At 47.2% G+C, this 18,787-nt stretch overlaps 1 protein-coding gene across 7 annotated transcripts in view; it reads right to left on the reverse strand.

Moving 5' to 3' along the window:
• Positions 1–18,787, reverse strand: part of NOTCH2 (notch receptor 2) — a 97,830-nt gene that overhangs the window by 46,148 nt on the left and 32,895 nt on the right. For 2 of the 7 annotated variants that reach the window (XM_075002166.1, XM_075002165.1), the window contains exons 5-8: positions 17,325–17,447; positions 5,410–5,643; positions 4,383–4,538; positions 314–502 (exon numbers count right to left, since the gene is read on the reverse strand). In XM_075002166.1, coding sequence (XP_074858267.1) covers positions 314–502; positions 4,383–4,538; positions 5,410–5,643; positions 17,325–17,447 — 702 coding nt within the window. Of the gene's footprint in view, positions 1–313; positions 503–4,382; positions 4,539–5,409; positions 5,644–10,373; positions 11,163–11,252; positions 11,369–17,324; positions 17,448–18,787 lie in introns of those variants that run through there. The other 5 variants (XM_075002167.1, XM_075002170.1, XM_075002169.1 and 2 more) reach the window with 5 other exon arrangements.

The raw sequence follows: 18,787 nt of genomic DNA on the forward strand, positions 1-18,787 counted from the left end.
CATGGTTGAGATACAAAGAAGGGTAAAGCTGTAACAAGCTTGGGTGCTTGTGTTTAATTTACCAGGCGAGGCCTTGCTCACTAACCCCATATCGATCACCTTCTCTATCGCTCACTGCACCCCTACTGCCTGATTTCCCCTCCCCTCTCACACCTGCGAACCTTCAACACTGAGCTCCCCAAACCAAAATCCACCACAGCTCTTGGGCACCCCCAGCCCACTGGCACCCTGGACAATCCTTTCCTTCCTCCCATTTCTAAGCTTATCCAGCTTTGCTTGAAGCCCCATCCCCGCTCAGACAGCTTCCCCTTACCAGGCATGCAGAGACACGTAAACCCTCCAATTTTATCCAGGCAAGTGGCGTCATTCTGGCACGGTTCAGAAAGACATTCGTTAATGTCCAGCTCACAGCGAGGCCCTGTGTAGCCCCTCAGACATTCACAGTGGAAGGAGCCTTCTGTATTCACACATTTCCCAGCATGCTCACAGGGGTTGCTGTTTCCTGCAACACACAGACATTTACATATTAGACTCTTCTCTTCTGGGCAGGACAGCCTCAAGCCCTTCTGGTCCAGCCTTTCCCATGCCACACCCTCCTGACATGGAGCACAGGACTCTTCTTCCTGCTGGGAGGTGGTCACTGCTTTATCTGTGCCCAAGGAAAGATTCAACAGCTGCCTGTTTGCAGGCAGGAAGGGAAAATCCCCAGCCTTATCAATGGCTCAAGAAGAGCATTCTGGCCTGTACCACTGCTCCTCTCCTCACATCTGTGGTGCTGAAGATGCCATTGACAAAGGAACCCAACCAGGGATCAGCGTACTTAAGCCTTTTTGAAGGCTTTCTATCCAAATCACCTTTTCAGCTTGCTCACCCACTTCAGGGCTGAGGGCATCAGGATACTCCTGAGCCCAAGAGACAGACAGACCTTTGCTACCAATCTCAGTTAGGGTAGCCATTAGGCCTTTTCTGAGAAGAGCTTCCCCCAACATTCTTGTCCAAAGGGGAGTAGACAAATGAAACTCATTCAAGGAGAGGCCCTCTCCAGAACACGCCAGCATGACATGTGCTGGCTGGGGACTGACTTCAAGTGGTACAACGTGCAGTGGGCAGACACTTAAACTCAGTGCCAAGGTTGCAAATGTCTATGACAAGCCCTAACAATATTGGTTGCGCAAAAACCTGCGACTTCCTGCATGCAAGTGGGAAGAAGTCGGGACACTGAAGTTAAAGGATCTAGCTGCTTCCTTGCCATCTTCAAACCTACCACATGCAGGGCTGACCCTGCTGCCATACAAATGCTGAGGCATTCTCAAAATAATGTTGACAGAAGTGGCCTAATCGAACAGGGAAACACAAGATCTCATATAAACTGCAAGGTTGTATCCATTTGATAAGGAAACAGGTAAATGACACTTAAGTGCAACAGCCACGACCTGCACTGGACAGAGAATCAGATGTCAGAGATTAGAAAGAACCAGTAAGACTGGGAAAAAGGGGTTCTTGAGAGAGCACTATGTGGTGTAAGGACCCCAAGCATCAACATAACCATTGAGCCCAAGTGACTAAGTTGCCAGGAGTAAGTGGGCCTTTTCCAGGGTTGTTCCTCTGAACTGTGGGATCTGCAATGGAGCAGTTGCTTCCATGGTCTAGTCCATCCCTCCAGCACTTGGTGTGGAGAGTGATATGGAAATGATAACGTAGAAATCAATGGCAGGCCCCCAACTGGAATACTGTGCAGTACTACAGATTGCTCCTACTGCCAAAAGATTTAGAGCGGGTTCTCAGAGGGCTAAGAGTTATTAAGGACATGGAAAAACTTGAATGAAGAGAACAACGATTAGGGAAGAAGCAGGTAAGAGGGAACATGATGAAAGCATACATAATATGCGTGAAAAGCATACAAGCATACAAAATAAATATGTCTCTCTATACAGAAGCTAGAGTAAACCCTCAAAATACACAGCTTCAAGTTGCACATAACCAGCCTTAACACAAGTTAAGCACAACTCAAAGCTGCTCTGCAGCTGTCAACCTGCCTAGATGCCCACAGCTAACAGCCCCTTCTCTCTGCCTTCTATCAGTCTGACAGCGTCGCCACTGGGTGCAGCCAGGGAAAAGACTTTTAGCATGCCTAGTTGCCTGCAGCTGACAGCTGTGCAGCTGGGGGGAAGGCGGGGAGAAGCAGCCAGGAACTGACCAACCCTGGTGGGCTGTTCAGTTTACCATGTCCCACAAGCAGAGGATAGATGGGAACCCAAGCTGCAGCCTGCTGAGTTATGCAGGGGTTGCAGGAACACAGCCCCTGCGTAACTTGAGGGTTTACTGTATGCAGAAGATTCATTGGGATCTCGACTCTGTCTCATAACACAAAATCAAGGTCATTCACTGACACGTAAAGGAGGCATATACAAAATAGTTAAGAGGAAACATTTTTCAACTATCTTAATTAGCACACAAGATGTAATTGAGATCATTAGCTTACCAGGTTTAATTAGGATTAGTGATATGATGTAGCTGAAAGGAATAGCCAGAGCTACACCAGCAAGGAGAAGCATTTCAGAAGGAATGCAAGTTCTCCTCTACGTACAGCGGAAGCTCAGTGGTTACAGCATTGGCCTTGTAAAGCCAGGGTGGTGAGCTCAGTCCTTGGAGGGGGCCTTCTAAGTGTTCAGGGCAGGTTAGATTTTAGAAAAGGAGGAGGGGGCAAGAAATAGTGATAGGCCCTGCTGTGAGTGCAGGGAACTGGACTTGGTGACCTCTCAAGGTCCCTTCCAGCTCTATGAGGTGTGCATTAATTGGAGACTTCAGTGGGGGCGCATGTACCATAACTGACTGTGTTGGACTCCTGACACCTCTCTGTCTGAAGCAGCCAACATTACCCACTTTCAGAGAACAGTCTCTGCCTAGACAGATCTCTGGAACGCTGGTGGTTCCCATCATCACTGCCAGACTCCGGCAGCTGGGCAGTTCTTCAATCTCCGTTTCAGCTCCACACAGAGGAGTGGTCATTCTTGCCCACTTTTCAGAGCTGGGGCGACGTAACAGTGTCTGTAAAGTGCTCTGAGGACCAGAAGTGCAACATACATCAAACTGCTGATGGAAGTATGAACTGTACCCTGGCTTGGTAGCCTCGACCAGGCCAAGCACTTCCACCTGCTGTTCCTACGCCTCCCTCCATCAGTTTCTGAAGATCCACGTATCTACCTATTAGCCAATGCACAAATAGCACATGGTGTGATGTTACTGGATTAAACTATGACCATACAGATCATTACTGCAAACACTGTTATATATTTCCAACAAATCTGGCACTAAGTGTGCCGAGCGAAGTGTCTCTGTGAAGCGCGTGGTTCACTGGTTATGATCATGCTACTCGTAGGCATGTGGCACTTGCGTGTTTGACATTGTGTGTATTGGCTCTGTACATGGATTGCAAATGTTTGCTTTAGGGAGACACCAGCCGGAGGTGTGGCCAACGCACTGTGAAGAGACTACTCAAGCTGAAGGGAAGTACTGGTCTGACCATGGGCCAGGGGAGGTGCCAGTCCACCGCTGATGAGACTTCCTCTGAACGTTCAGACTAGAACAGGAGCAATGGCCTCCACCTGTAAACAGCTGAGTCACACACAGACTGGTGACTTGCCCATGTGACTCCAAATACCATCTCGTTGCTTTACTTCTCCACTGCAACAGCCAAGGGATTCTCTGCACGTGGCAGGAGGCAGCCCTGAAAACCACTCCCTTTTGTCTTTAATTCTGCTTCTTACCTCTGGAAGATCTTTGCTACTACCTGAAGCTCTAAACCAAAGACTGAACGACCCATCCAAGCTGCAAATGCACTCCAGAGGCTTGACTTAAGCCAGCAGCTTATTCCATCACTGCTACAACCCTGAGCCAAAAACTTGGCAATTGTGATAGGCATTTGATGCTTTCAACATTTTTAAAGCTTACCCTCTTTTTATTTCTTATTATGAATAAAACAAAAGAGCAGTCATATAGCACATTAAAGACTAACAAAATAATTTATTAGGTGATGAGCTTTTGTGGGGCAGACCCTCTTCTTGATATTGTGGGCATATGACTGGTCCTTTGGGACCAGAAGAACCTTTTTATTCGCTGGGACTGGTTTTCACAAGCTCCTATCTGTATAATGAGGCTATTGGAGGGGGTACTGGAGAACAGGACTGTTTGTGGGAATTGCTTATATGACATCTTGCGAGCCAGCATGGCGAACAGAAGCACTCTTGGTGACTGGCTTGGTGCCTTACAGCAGAGGAACCCAGTCCTGAGCAGTGGCAGCCCCGTCTCTAAGGAGTTTGCTCTGAATCGACACTTTCAGTGGTGCCCCCCAGAAGAACCCTCTCTTACAGATAGGAACTCACCCAGAGCACACTCGTCCACATCCTCTGTGCAGTCTGCTCCTTTGTAGCCCTGGGGACAGGTGCAGATGTAGTGTCCGTTCAGAGGGTTGGTATCACAGAGGGCTCCCATCAGGCAGGGGTTGCTCACACATGCATCATCCAAGTGGCACAGGAGACCTACAGATCCAAAGAAGGTCACACTAAGCCATTCATGCAGGAGAATGAAACCCATTCATCAGGGTGCATAGCACACGGAGCTTTCTCTGCTCTGATTTTTGAATCTAGGCCACCTTTCCCATGCCAAGAGATGGCTGGTACCAGGACGGAAGCTGTCTCCTGCAGACATTAGCCATTGCAATCCGACCATGTGCTGTACAGCACAATACAAACAACATGTCACACGGCTGTGGTTCCAAAGCATTTGTCAGCTCTCCTCCTGTTCCACCACACTGAAAGCATCTGCTGGGGAGCAGCTCATACTACCTAGAGGCTCTTGCCCCTTCACGGGCTGGCATAGTGGGCTTTCTGCCAAACACACAAATGTAGCCCCCCTCCTCAGCTCACAGCTTGGTCAGGAGCTATTTCACAGCCTCCATGATGCCCAGGAGGCGCCCCCCGGAGCAACACTGCTCTTCATTTCTCATTGACACCTGCAGGGATTTCCCATTGTGCCAGGTAAGGCAGCTTTAAAGCCACACTGCTCCTGTGTGCAGCCAGGTCTCAGCTCCTCACATTAGTTGTAGGGGTGTGTAATCCCTGAGGCACAGGAGGTGCAAAATCCAGGACCCTGTACTCCTTGGTTCCTGTTCTATGAGCACTTGCCCAGGGACTCACCCCCCGCCCCTCCAATGCCTAAAATGTCCCCAGGAGACAGCACTCTACCACACACTGCACTCTCTCACATGACAGAGGAGCTGAGCCAGAAAGGAGTAACTCTTTTCACAGAGGCAGATATCTGTTTACTTCAGAAATGGCATCCCACCCCTCTGGCTGTCTGACAGCAGCATAGAGCAGCAATCCCAGAGACGTACACATTTCTTGTCCTTACCCGTCTTTCCTTCCGGACAGACACACGTAAACGAGGCCACACGGTCAATGCAAGTAGACCCAGCAGCACAGGGGGTATTGGAACAGTCATCAATGTTCTTACTGCAGTCCTCCCCACTCCAGCCATTGACGCAGACGCAACTGTGGCCTCCATTGTGGTTGGTGCAGGTCCCACCATTCAGACAAGCATTGGGCTGGAGCTGACATTCATCCACATCCTCAGTGCAGAACTGACCTGGTGAGTCGAGGGGGACACGGTTAACTGAACAGCAGGGGAAGACTGGCCCAAGATACCACTCTGCTAACTGAGGGAGAGGCAGAGATCCCAAACACCTGGCAGGCCCACAGGATCCAGGTTATGAAGTTTGTGGAATAGAAAATGATTTGCATTGGGAGCACCTCTGAGAAAACCCTAATGAATTAAACAAGCCCAGGTAGCCATGGCTGTTGTCATCTCCAAGGAGAGACAACCCACCCATTGATGAGTGAAGAGAGACCTACTTGTAACAAATAAGCCCCTTGAGAATGACACAGCGCTAACAGACAACCTAGTCAGCTTACCAATGCCTTTCTGAACAGTCAGTGTCCCAGGTCAGCCCTTAGCAGCCACAGCTACTTCACAAAAGCCATGAACATGGCTGGTTTCCATGTTCATAGCCTCAGTAGGTAAATGCCCAGGAGCCTTTCTACTGTGAACCTGAACTCCACACCTTCCCAGCCCTGGAAGGGGGGAGACGCTGCCTTGAAAGAATATATGCAAGGGAATATGAGAAAGTTTTGCAGGCTCCTGTCCTTAGAACATTTGGATTATGTCTCTGGATGTACCCTGCATAAACCAGACATGGATAAAAGCCTGAACAAACTCAGCTTATGTCTACACAGGAAAAAGTGTGCATAAGCTTTTCCTGTGTAAACATTCCCTCAGTCTGAACTGGATGCTCTTGAAATTAACAACGCTATATTTTTTTGCCTTCTGAGTGGTATTTACAATCAAAGATCAGCTGATTATTTTCTCTTCCAAGTCCACTGAATTTACAAAGAAAAGGCTCAAGAAAATGGCACCAGTTTCAGACACACTTGGGAATTTTTCTGAACCTGCTAGGGGCTGCTGTGAAAGCACCAAAAGTGCAGATGGAATTTTTTTTTTCCAAATCTGATGAACGTAGGCGTATAATGCCTGCAGTGATGTCATGCAGTAACCGAAGGCATTTTATTGACTGTGATCCTGAAGCAGACTGAATTGAATTTTAAAGTTCTACATCTAGCAAGTATACATATTTTCTCCTCATGGGGATGCTACATACCAGAGTTAAGGTTGTTCAGGTGACTTAACTGTGCATTTCCAAATATGCTTGGACTCTCTTAACTTTCACTCTGAATTTCCTGGATCCACAATGCTCATTTGGAGGATAACTGCAGCCCAGTAATGTATGCTCTAAAAAGTGCCTTTTTTTTTTTTTTTTTTTTTTTTTTTAAAAAAAGGGAGGCGGGGGGAGTACTCAGGTGGCTCCCCACTCCCCAACCCCAATCAATACTGCGGCTGGGGCTGCTGAGGTGCCGGTACTCAGTACCAGCAGCAAGCCCCAGCACACAAAAACAGCGGTTCTAAATGTATTGATGTGTGCTCAACTGTAGGTCCAATTTAGTGGTGTTTGTCTCAGTATTTCCCTATGCAGATTATAAATCTGGGCCCTGAACAAGAGGTGCAGCAAACACGACTTTGTTTTAGGCTAAAACGCTACTGGTGCGAAGATCTTTAGGGTCCACCCTGCATTTTATTTTTGCAAATGATAACTCTCACTCCCAGATTCAGTTGGGTTCTGGACACTTCACACAGCTTTAGTGCAACACAAGGCAGCTGGAGTGCACTGCCCAGTCATGCTGGGTTTACAGACGCTTTGCATTACTAGAGCCATGCTCCACCCTAGAGCAGTGGTTCTCACACTGTGGGTCAGAACCCCAGAGTGGGGCACAACCCCATTTTAATGGGGTTGCCAAGACTGACTTAGATTTGCAGCACCCAGGGTTGATGCCCAACCCCCACTGCACAGGGCCAAAGCAGAAGCTTGTACCACTAATCTTCTATGATTAAGCCCAAGGGCTTCAGCCTGGGGTGATGGGGCTCAGGTTACACCTTGCCTGGGGTTAAAGCCCCTGGACTTTGGTCCCCCTGCCTGGGATGAAGGGACTCAGTTGTGCTCAGGCTTCGGTCCTCTGCCTGGGGGGCATGCAGCAATTTTTGTTCTCAGAAGGGGGTTGCGGTACAATAAAGTTGAGCATAAAGCCCCGTTTCTCTCACCTTCCTGTTCAACACATTTCCCTTCCTTCCCTCTGCCGTGCAAATTCTCTCTCCCCTGCAGAAGATGAGGGCTGGAAGAGACCTCAGGAAGGCATCTAGTCCAACCCCCTGCTCAAACCAGGACCAACTCCAAACTAAGTCATCCCAGCCCAGGGGCCTTAAAGACCTCTAAGGATAGAGATTCCCCCACCTCCCAAGGTGACCCATTCCAACACTTCACTACTGGGCTCCTAATGAAATAGATTTTTCTAATATCCAACCTAGACCTACACCACTGCAACTTGAAACAACTGCTCCTTGCTCAATCATCTGCCACCACTGAGAACAGCCTAACAAGCCTAACACCATCCTCTTTGGAACAACCCCTCAGGTTGTTAGAGTGCTACCAAACTCCACCACCTCCCGCCCCATTCTTCTCTTCTGTAGACTAAATAAGCCCATTTCCCTCAGCCTCTTCTCATAAGTCATGTCCTCCAGCCCCCTAATCATTTTCTCTGCCCTCTGTTGGCCTCTCTCCAATTTGTCCACCTCTCTTCTGTAGTGGAGGTCCAAAACTGGATGCAATAGTACAGATGTGGCCTCACCAGTGCCAAACAGAGGGAAATAATCACTTCCCTCAATTTGCTACCAATGCTTTTCCTAATGCAGTCCAATTGCTGGTAGCCTTCTGGGCAACAAGGGCACACTGACTCATATCCATCTCCTTGGCCACCATAATCCCCAGGTCCTTTTCAGCAGAACTGCTGCTTAGCCACTTGATCCCCAGCCTGCAGCGGTGCTTGTTGAACCTCATTAGATTTCTTTTGGCCCCATTCTCCAATTTGTCTAGGTCACCCAGGACAATATCCCTACCCGTCAGCCTCACTCTCCCCACATCTGAGTGTCATCCGCAAACTAGCTGTGGGTGCATTACGTCCCCTCCTCCGGGTCATTAATGAAGATGTTCAACAAAACCAGCCCTAGTGTAAGGCTGGTCCTAGTGTAAGGGGGAGAAAAAATAGAAACGCTCCCTGGGAACCTGGTATAAGTGATTCAATTTCTTTGATGCAAAACTAAGTGTCAGGGTGATTCCCACCTTCTTTAACTAGCTCCATCAAGTCCTCACTGATATCACCATACTTCTCAACCCAGAAATGCCAAAAATTTGTATGGCTTTGTTAGCAAGGCAGCTGTGGCAAGAGAACAGTGGCCATTAGGCACTCCAAGTTCTGAGAAAGCGTGTCACTGCTTGGAGATGAGGAAGTGTAACCCACGCACCTACCAGGTCCAGTTCACTGTCCCATAGTGGCACCTAGACCACTTGCACAGAGAAAGAAAGTCTTCTCTACATCTTTATCTGAGAGCCAGCTGGCTTTTAGCTCGAACTGTAGAGGCTCCAGAGGTCCCAGGTCAAGTCCACCAGCGGGTGGTTACAGAAGCAGCCAAGACTGTCACATCCAGAGAAACGGGGCAGATGTACCTCCAAAAAGCACAGCTTATTGGTGGTTCTCCCTCCAACAAGAATCCCACTCTACATCAGGCATATCCCATTTTCTTCAGACAAAACCCGAATTTTAGCATTAACTTTAATTCAGATGTTTCCCTTTGTAATCTGGTATTAAAGTCTCTTGGTTTGAAGACGCGTTCTCAGATCTTTAACAGTGTGGCCCACTCCTTTGAAATGCTCACTGTCATGTTTATGTGTACTCAGATTCCTAATGTCTGCTTTGTGTCCACTCATTCTTTGGTGAAGTGACTGTCCAGTCTGTCCAACGTACATAGCAGAGGGGCATTGCTGGCACATGATGTCATATATAATATTGGTTGAGGTACAGGAGTATGAGCCCATGAACCTGTAATTTACGTGGTTAGATACAGTGACGGTGTCTCCAGAATAAATACGTAAGACAGAGTTGGCAATGACATTTGTTGCAAGGAAAAATTCCAGGATTAGTATTATTGTGGTATGGCCTCTGATTGCTAGGGAGAATTTTCCTGAGGTTAGGTGGTTGTCTGTAGGAAATAACAGGCCTCTCACTCAGAGCCTCCTTAACAGCAGATTACAAAAGGAAAAATGTGAACTAGAGTTTATGCTCAAATTCAACACTTCGCAACTTGGTCTTAACAGAGATAGCAGATACCTTACACACTACAAAGACAAGTATCAGAGAGGAGCTGTGTTAGTCTGTAGCTTCGAGAACAACAAGAAGTCTTGGGGCACCTTATTGACTAACAGATATTTTGGAGCATAAGCTTTCGTGGGCAAAGACCCGTTTCATCAGGTGCATTACAAAGACAACTTCCTCATCTTTGATATTAATAATGATCTCAGGCAAGACACTTAATTTACACTTGCAGTAAGTAATTTTCTCTTCCCCTTCCACCCTGGCTTCATTCCCCCCTTGCTTCCGTCCTATGTATCTGATTTGCCAGTTGTCATTTACGTTTTTTTTGTCTGTACCTGCCTCTTATACAATCGTCATGTCAATTCACTTTCAGTGCCGTTACCAGTACAGCACTATCTCCAGATCTGAAGTGGGTCTGCCCCACAAAAGCTCATCACCTAATAAATCACTTTGTTAGTCTTTAAGGTGCTACATGCCTGTTTTGTTTTCTCCTAGAACTTGTTTCCATAATTCTCCACATGGCACTATGACCACACATACCCCTCTCAGTCTGGGGGGAGGCTTACTGGGCACACTATTCACCCCTGGGGAGCTTTTCAGGAAGAGGTCTCCTTGAACTCATGCACCACCAGAACCCGTCATTGGATTCATGTCTTTTCTGGTACCTTTCTGAGGAACCAGTAGGCATCACAGCTGCCAGCAGCAGAGTGGCTCTTCCCCCAAGGTATGAAGGGCACCTTTTAGGTCTATCTGAAACAATGAACTTACCCAAGTGATTGGAATGACTCAAACACAATGTTTATTGATGATCTGCCATCTCGAGCAATGCAGGAGTCACCCAATCTAGCAAACACTACAGTATGATTCTATCACCAAATATAAAGGCCTGAGTCTGAATTAAAAGTAGATTAGATGGAAGACAAGGAAAATTTCATGACCACTCCGGGAGCAGACAGAGGAACCAACGGACTGTTAGAGAGGATTTTAAGCCTTCTGACTTAAAACATTGGGCTTTAGTGAATTGTTAACAGCACTAAACACCAGCTAATGGCCAAAAACAGTTCCATGAGCCGCTCATTGCACATGCACATCCAAACGCGGGGCTCTGTGGAGGCACTGTTACAAAGGAGGACAATGAATGAGGTGGAGAGTTGCTTGTGGAATGGAATGAAGGAGTACTCTGACAGGATGGTGGCTGGTGAAGTGCTTTGGGGTGGGATGGCGATGGAGAAGTGGTGGAAAGGAGATACATCACCACATTAAACCACTCTTCATCTCGTCCATCCCCTCTCTCTTCACTTCCTCTAGAAAACACAGTAAATTTGGGAAAGACCTAGTAAGTGGGAAAATCTGTAAGACAAAATATAACAGTTACAGCTAAATGTCACACAAATGCTCCATATTCTCAAGCAAATATGGCAGTGTAATTTTATTAATTACCTAAAGATGTTAATCACCTCACTTGAAGACTGGGCTTCACTTGAAGGGGTATGTAGGTACCAGCAAACTGCCCCAGTGAAGAGACTGCTTATACAGTTCCCTGAACAGACTACTTTCTACAAACAAAACAGGACATCTACATTAGGGCTTCTGCATAGCTATGTTCAAGGTACAGGGGAGGGAGAATGAGGAATCACACCTTTGCCAGCCTAACTTGTAAGTGTAGACAAGGCCTTAGCAGGAGAGCGTGACCAAAGCCAATGTCAGTAGGAGTTAGAGCAATGGTCTTATCTGTTAGTCTCCTCTCAGAGTGCATAACCCGGGCTCAGTATCAGGCAGCCCAGTCCTCTTCATTTTGGAAACAAGTGTATGCACATCTTTCAGTGCCACTGAACAAGCTGCTCTGGAGACTGCTCAGCACATTCAGAGAGTGCTTCCAAAGCTGGGAGATCCCTCATGTACGTGGTGAACAAGACACGTGAGTGTCCTGGGTTGACAGATGCTCATTGACCAGAGAACATTTGACATGTTAAAGTTGCACGGCTTCCCTAGAGCAATGTTTCTCAACCAAGGCTACACAGAAACACTAGTAAAGTCAGTACAACCTAAAAGTTCAGTCAGACAATGACTTGCTTCTACTGCTTCATATGCCTTACGCTGAAATGTAAGTACATGATTTCTATTCCAATTCATTGCTTTGATAATAAGATGCTAGAAAGGCAGCAAGTTCTCAGTAATAGTAACCGGTGGGATTTTTGCATGGTTTTCTAAGTAAGCAGCTTTTAAGAGAGGTGTTACTTGGTGCTATGCAAAACAAAGCTGACTCCTGCAAAAAGTCCAGTGATCTGGAAAGGTTGACTGGCGCTTGTTCCAAGACCTCAGATTACCTTAGGACCATGTTTCTCAACAGGTGGTACACGTGATGTCTAAATGGATACTTTATTTAAAAAAAGGTTGAGAAAACACTGCCTTAGCGGTCCCTCTGCCATCCAGGCTCATAAGTGGAACCAGCAAGAACCGCAGAACAAAATTGAGATCTGGCTGATATTTCATAATTCATACTCAGTGCAGTCCTTGCTAAAGCAGGAGTTTAAATCCCTTTGAACATGAATCTGCCCTCACACTGCGGGTGAAGCTGAATGTGAATGGCACACTCCAGGATTACCTGCAGACGAGTATGTTGGAGCCCCTTCTGGGGTCACCTAGGATCTGCCATCCTGAGCTGCAGCTCTGCCACCTTTGCAGGGTGGGATGTACCTACCCCCTCTATTGGCTAGCTCTGCGCATTTGTGCAGGGGGCAGAAGAGAAAAGGGATCATAACCCAACCTTTCCCCTGTCCTCTGTGCTAATCACCCAAAGGGCTGCACTCTCCCATAGCTCCTGACCAGTCCCTACACATTAGCGCAAGGCTGTTCATTGCTCCTCACGTTCCCATGATGTGGCTCCCTGCCAGCATCAGATTAAAAGCCTACTTCTCAAACACTATACCACTCACTGACGGCTCTGGATTTAAAATGTCTCTCAAGTTAGAAGCAAATATATTCGGTATTTTAGGGATGAGGTAGGCTGAGATTTCAGGGCCAGTCCCACCTTTCTAACCTGGCTAATTTAAAGCCTTCATTTTGTCATTTGAAATGTTATGGAGACTTACTCTGAAGCTGAAAGTTATCCTGTGCATAGCACATTCCCCTCTCCTCCAATTAATATTCCTTGTCACTAGATCTATTTCTGCAACAGACGCTGAAAGTGGTTTCTGTCCACAGAGTACATTTAAAAATGAGAACACAAGATCCTAGAGCAGTTTTTTCACTCGAGGTTTTGATATTTGTCAGTCTTCTTGGCAGAGACAAGTGACGCCGTCTCAGGCTGACTTGACCAAATTCCTGATGGGGGCTGCCAGCCACAATGTGGCACTTTCATGCATCAGCACAGAGGACAGGCTCATGCGCACAGGGATTAAAATGTGCCCAGAACCCATGGTAATTCAGTGGGAGCTGGGCGCTCAACTCCTGTGGTTACCTTTGAACATTCCTGTCAAAAGCACTGCCCTTGGGGCAAAAGATGAGAAGCACAGGACCAGAGTCACAATCCCTGAAGTACAAAGCATCAACCCCCGGCCTGAAGAGAAGCTTACAGTAAGAGCAGTTCACTCGAGACAAGTCCACTTCTTGAGTACAATCCTGAGCTGAAGTGAACTGCTGGATTCAGCCACCCCAGCCCCATATACCTGTGCATACACTCTGAATGCAGAGGCCCCGTGGATTAACAGGTGCGCTCTCTACCTCACAGAGCACAGAGAACTGTTGTCCATGAACCAGGGTTACGGTCAAGTCCTTATGACATCTCTAGAGAGCTGCTGCTGGGGTTGTTGTCCTCCCAAGCATGTCAAGGAAAGGAAAGGGTGATCACCACTCCTACCGGTGTGTTGAAATAACGATACTTCCATCCCAATTTCCATAAATACCATGGCTAGTGACACACATCCCAGCCTCAGTCAGGGCCACATGGAGTTTGACAGGAGCTGGTTGGGGCGGGGGGCACACATTGCCTCTGGGGCCCTGGCAGGAACGGCTGACAAGCACAGACCTCCTGGCCTAAGGAAAAGTACTGCCACCTCAGAGGTGGGATGGCAGGGCAGACACAGACCCAACCTACTCCTCTGCGTCCCAGCCCTGGGCCCTATCAGTGGCAGAGCAGTCTGCCACTCGCTCTGCGTGGACCAGCCCACAACTGAAAGACTGCATTACCAGAAGCAGCAGAACCAGACAGTAACCAGGTTCCTGTGGGCTGCTTCCTACTCTTCCCCTTGGACAACTATGGCCAATGCACAATGAAAGCGGGATAGAGTCCTCAGAGAAGAGGAGTCAAGGAAAGGAAACCCCAAGAGCATTCCCCAGCAAACTGGGGGTCTCCAGACTGCTGGCTTTGCTGCAGGGGCAGGAGGACTAGGGTGAAAGCACCAAACAGCCTCTGAAAGGTTGAATTTGGGCACCAACAGAAAAGTTCATGTGCGCAATGTGAGTTGGGCCAGACCACAAAGAATCGAGACTGGCAGACAGCCTCTTCAACAAGGAGGTGCCACATTATGTTACTCTTCACAAGACACAGCGCAGATTTCATGCGGTATCCATAACAGTATTCCACACTGGATGGGACACACAGGTTAAGACTGATTTGCTATAAAGGAGACATTCAAATTGCAAATATATCTGCAAAGCACTTTCAACTGGACACAGTTTGACAACACTCTAAGAGGCAGCTGTAGATGAACACTACTAATGCTTAGTCCTTACGTCCTCCAAGCATTTTACAAAAACTTAACACCTGCACAAGCCAAGTGGAGTAACAAGGTTGGCTACACATATATAAATTGTGACTACATACTTTTCCCCAAAAAAGGGAGTAAGTTAAAAATGAAACTAAGGCCACACGAAAGTCAGATGGATTGAATGTATATTCCTGTAAATGAACTTTACAAGTTAAAGATTATCAATGCAGAATGTCAGAGTCATGGTGAACCTAAAATAAATCCAACAACCTGAAGGTGTGGACAGTCAATGTTAAAGCAACCCAGGCGCTGTAACTCTGCCTTAGGAGTCACCCTCCCTGCTTAACCATTTGTGCACTGTAAATTACTGGCAATGCATGCTGGAGAACATCAGTCTGGTGTGTCTTGTACACATGTGCCTCCAATACCAACTGGGCTTTTTTAGCCCCAGCCCAACCTTTGCTCTTTCAATGGAAATGCATTTACATGATCGCGGCACATTGTTGCCGTTGTCCGGTGATAATGATAGTGGATTGGCACGTGCCATTGGACATGCCGCTGGACCACTTTCAGTGAGGTGTTAAAACCTTGTGCAAGGCATTTAATGTCCTCAGCATTTCACGCATTTCAAGCCATCAGTTCAGCGATGTTGCTGCAAGTGAAAGTGCTTGTTATCCATAAAGCAGCCTTAGCTGGTTGCATTGGTAGACATTTGGCTTGAACTCTTCTAGCAGCTGAAGTCCACGGGGTCTGAAAACTCGGAGTGCTTGACAGGTAATGTTCACAAAGCTCCCCTGTGCTGGATCTTAACTGTGCCTTGAAGTGAAGGGAATTCCTGCACAAACGTGCTTTGTCGCTATTTAGTCTAGTTCTTGAGAGCAAAGGGACAAGGCCTGAGGCACTCCTTCCCTTTCCCTCGCTTCTGCAGACAGGGAGCACTGTAATGCACGTGGCAGGTCCTCCACGGAGCACCTGTCTCCTGTGGAGAAGGGGTTCTGCCTGGCCAACTGCTGCTGCCCCTTTGAGGGCCTTCAAAGGCTCATGACGAGCTTCCTGAGTCTAGCCACACACAACTCAGTGGGCTCCCTGGAGCTGGGAGGAATCCACCCTTTGCCTCTGAAAGTCTTGAGAATTAAACCACAGCAGCAAGGCCCCCACAAGCCTTAGCAGGCTCCAGGCCCTTTGCCAACCCCTCCCGCATGGGAGCCTAAGGATGGACTAGTCAGTGGCCCCTGCAAACCACCTGTACGTCTAACTAGGCTCATGATGCCTCAAAAGGCAAAGTGGCCTCCTCAGGAGACTATTACGAAGGGTCATGAGAGTGGTCAGAAGGGCACCACAATAAATCTAAGGCTCCAGAGGATCCCCATATTAACCTAAGTCTTCATGACCCTGCCGGTCACAGCCAATCTTTTAAAGTTCACAGCGTAGTGAGAGAGCTCTAAATATTCACTAGGGCCTTCCCACTCCCTACCTCCCTTGTGCCCTCAGAGCACCTGCCCTCTTCAGCCTTCCACCCTGCAAGTCTCCTAAGTGGCAAGGGAAGAGCTCTCCCTCTCTACAGACTTTTGGCTTATACGCACACAAGCTGAGGTTAGGGAAGGGATAAGCAGCCACTCTTCAGACAAATATTTCCCTCCATTCTTTCCCTTAGCTCAGACACAGAGAAAGTCTTACAAGTCAGGCTGTGGGAAGCCTTCCTTGCTGATGGAGCTTTCATTTATTTTCCAATGACAACCCTCCTTTACAACTTGTTTACAATGAGGTGATTATCTCTGGCAGGAAAAAAGCTAAAATAAATTTTATGAAACCTTCAGTCTCCAGCAGCAAAATCCCCTACCTCAAGCTTGCCTGAGCTGCTGACCATATTTTAAAAACACTTCAGTATGGCCCAATCTAGCGTACAGCACTGAAGATTATTAAATCTCATAGGAAAGTCCAGTTAAGCTTTGTCTGTTTTATAAGGAGCCAAGAGCATTAGAGGTCCACAAAAGTACAAGAAGCTTGTAATTAGAGTAAATAAGTCAAGAACAAGTTGTCCATTTCACTTTCCATTTGTAGGAAAAATTCTATGTTGGCTTCAGAGGCAGACTGCTTGTTTTGTGGCTATTTCTTTACTTGTGGATTTTGAAGTGGAATCAAATTTACAGTCAACTAAAGTCAGTTGCAAACCATGCTAACTATGCCATAATCACAGTGATGCATGTACTTGGTTTTGCTCTTTATGGGGGCCGGAATCATCTTAGAGTTCAATAGGACAGCGTGCCCGACAGGCTGCTCTGTTACATCACATACACTATTTTCCCAAACTCCACACCACTTTGGGCACAGTAGAGCTGCATTTTTATGCGAGCTGCAAAATGTGCGCTACGGCTGCAATTTAACAGCCTCCTGCAGCAGTCACAAGAGAAGATTGTCACTTTGGTTTTATATTTCTTTAATGCTGGTAAAAGCCTCCATGGCTGTTGATCCATAGAAAAGAAATGCCACAGCACAAGCACCGTACAATTCCCATGTCGTCTCTCTCCCCTCCCAATCATCAGTATGTCTAACCAGTTGGGACCATCAGACAGTAGTAAAATGGAAAAATCACCCTCCGTTACAGTGTCAGCTTCAGAGTGATCACCATCCGCTAAGAACGTCCCCGACACTCAGCATTCACAGGCTATTCAGCAGTTAGTGGGTGCAAATAGCTTTTCGCCACTCCCACCCTAAACTAGATTTAAATATTTGAGTAAAAGGTTTCACATCCCAGCCTTCTACGCCAGAGAGTCCCAGCAGAAATAGGGTACACAGAACCTACCTGTCCACTGTGGGAGGCAGTGGCAGTTGTAAGTGTTCACACCATCCACACATACCCCGCCATTCTGGCAATTATGATTTGGGCAGTCGTCGATATTCTGCTCACAGGTGCTTCCTTCAAAGCCTGGCAAAATTTGAAACACACAAGACTGAAATGATGTTCTGGGGTTCATCAAAGAGCATTACCTTTCTGCGGGAAGTGATGTTTAACACGCTTGCCCAGCTGCACACTGGAGCCATAAAGACTTGTCAGTAACAAGGTCTCTCTGTGGATCTGGACTCTCCCAGGTCTGGGGGGAAAGGGCCAGACCAAGCAACCAGAACATATCCCAGCAGATTGACTTGCCCCACCTTAGCCAATACGTAATAGCTGGTCCCCCATCTCTGTTGCCTCCAGAGACTTCCCCGTTGCCTCAGTGGACGAACATGTTGCGGCTACAGCTAGTGCCTCTTGCACAAACACAACTCCACTCACATAAATTTGGTCCACTGATCACTGGGCTTGCATGTTAACCCTTACCTCTACCTCTTGTCTGGTCTATGTAGATGGTAAGCGCTTCAGAGACTAGCATCAGAGGGAGCCATGTTAGTCTGTAGCGTCGAGAACAACAAGAAGTCTTGTGGCACCTTATACACTAACAGATACTTTGGAGCATAAGCTTTCGTGGGCAAAGACCCATGTCATGCATCTGATGAAGCAGGTCTTTGCCCACGAAAGCTTATGCTCCAAAGTATCTGTTAGTCTATAAGGTGCCTCAAGATTTCTTGTTGACTTCAGAGACAGTATGGTGCTCTTGACTGCACAGCACCCAGTACAATGGGTCTCTGGTCCTCGGCTGATTCCTAGGCACTACCACCACACTGATCCTAGTTCTGATAGTTGGCTTGCCAAAGGCAACGTTGCAAGTGACTTCCGCGCTGCAGTTCCACCCCGCAGCCCACAATACTGGTATCCATATCTGTCTGCCTTGCAGAAGGTTTGCAAAGTTTAGGTAAATAACTCATGCAGAACATCACTAAGAGCAGTTAGTGGAAGAGAAAAGAGAATACTTTACCAGTTACTAGTTCTTGTCTTGGCATTTATCTGTGGATGCCAGTCACAAAGGACTACAATCATTAGGGAAGCTGCATGTCAGTTAGACCAATACAATAAATCTGCAAAAGTACCATGTACACTTTACAAAGTTTGTGCCAACTTTAAATAGGCATTACAAACAGTGCATCGCATACTAGATATTTTGAAACCACACATCTTTTAGTCTACATTTCCTATAGCACGCACAAGTCAGATGCTGCCTTGAATAATGAAGTACTCAAAACACATATGGAAATGGCTTTGAACAGAAACTACCAGCAATCTTAGCCAAAAGCCCCATGCACCTTACCAAAGATGGATCTGAAGTATCTAAGTTTACACCATTTTGGAGTTAGAGCTTCAAAAAACACAAATGGTCACATTTTTGG

The sequence above is a fragment of the Carettochelys insculpta genome, chromosome 9 (assembly GCF_033958435.1).
Source record: "Carettochelys insculpta isolate YL-2023 chromosome 9, ASM3395843v1, whole genome shotgun sequence".
NCBI lineage: Eukaryota > Metazoa > Chordata > Testudines > Carettochelyidae > Carettochelys > Carettochelys insculpta.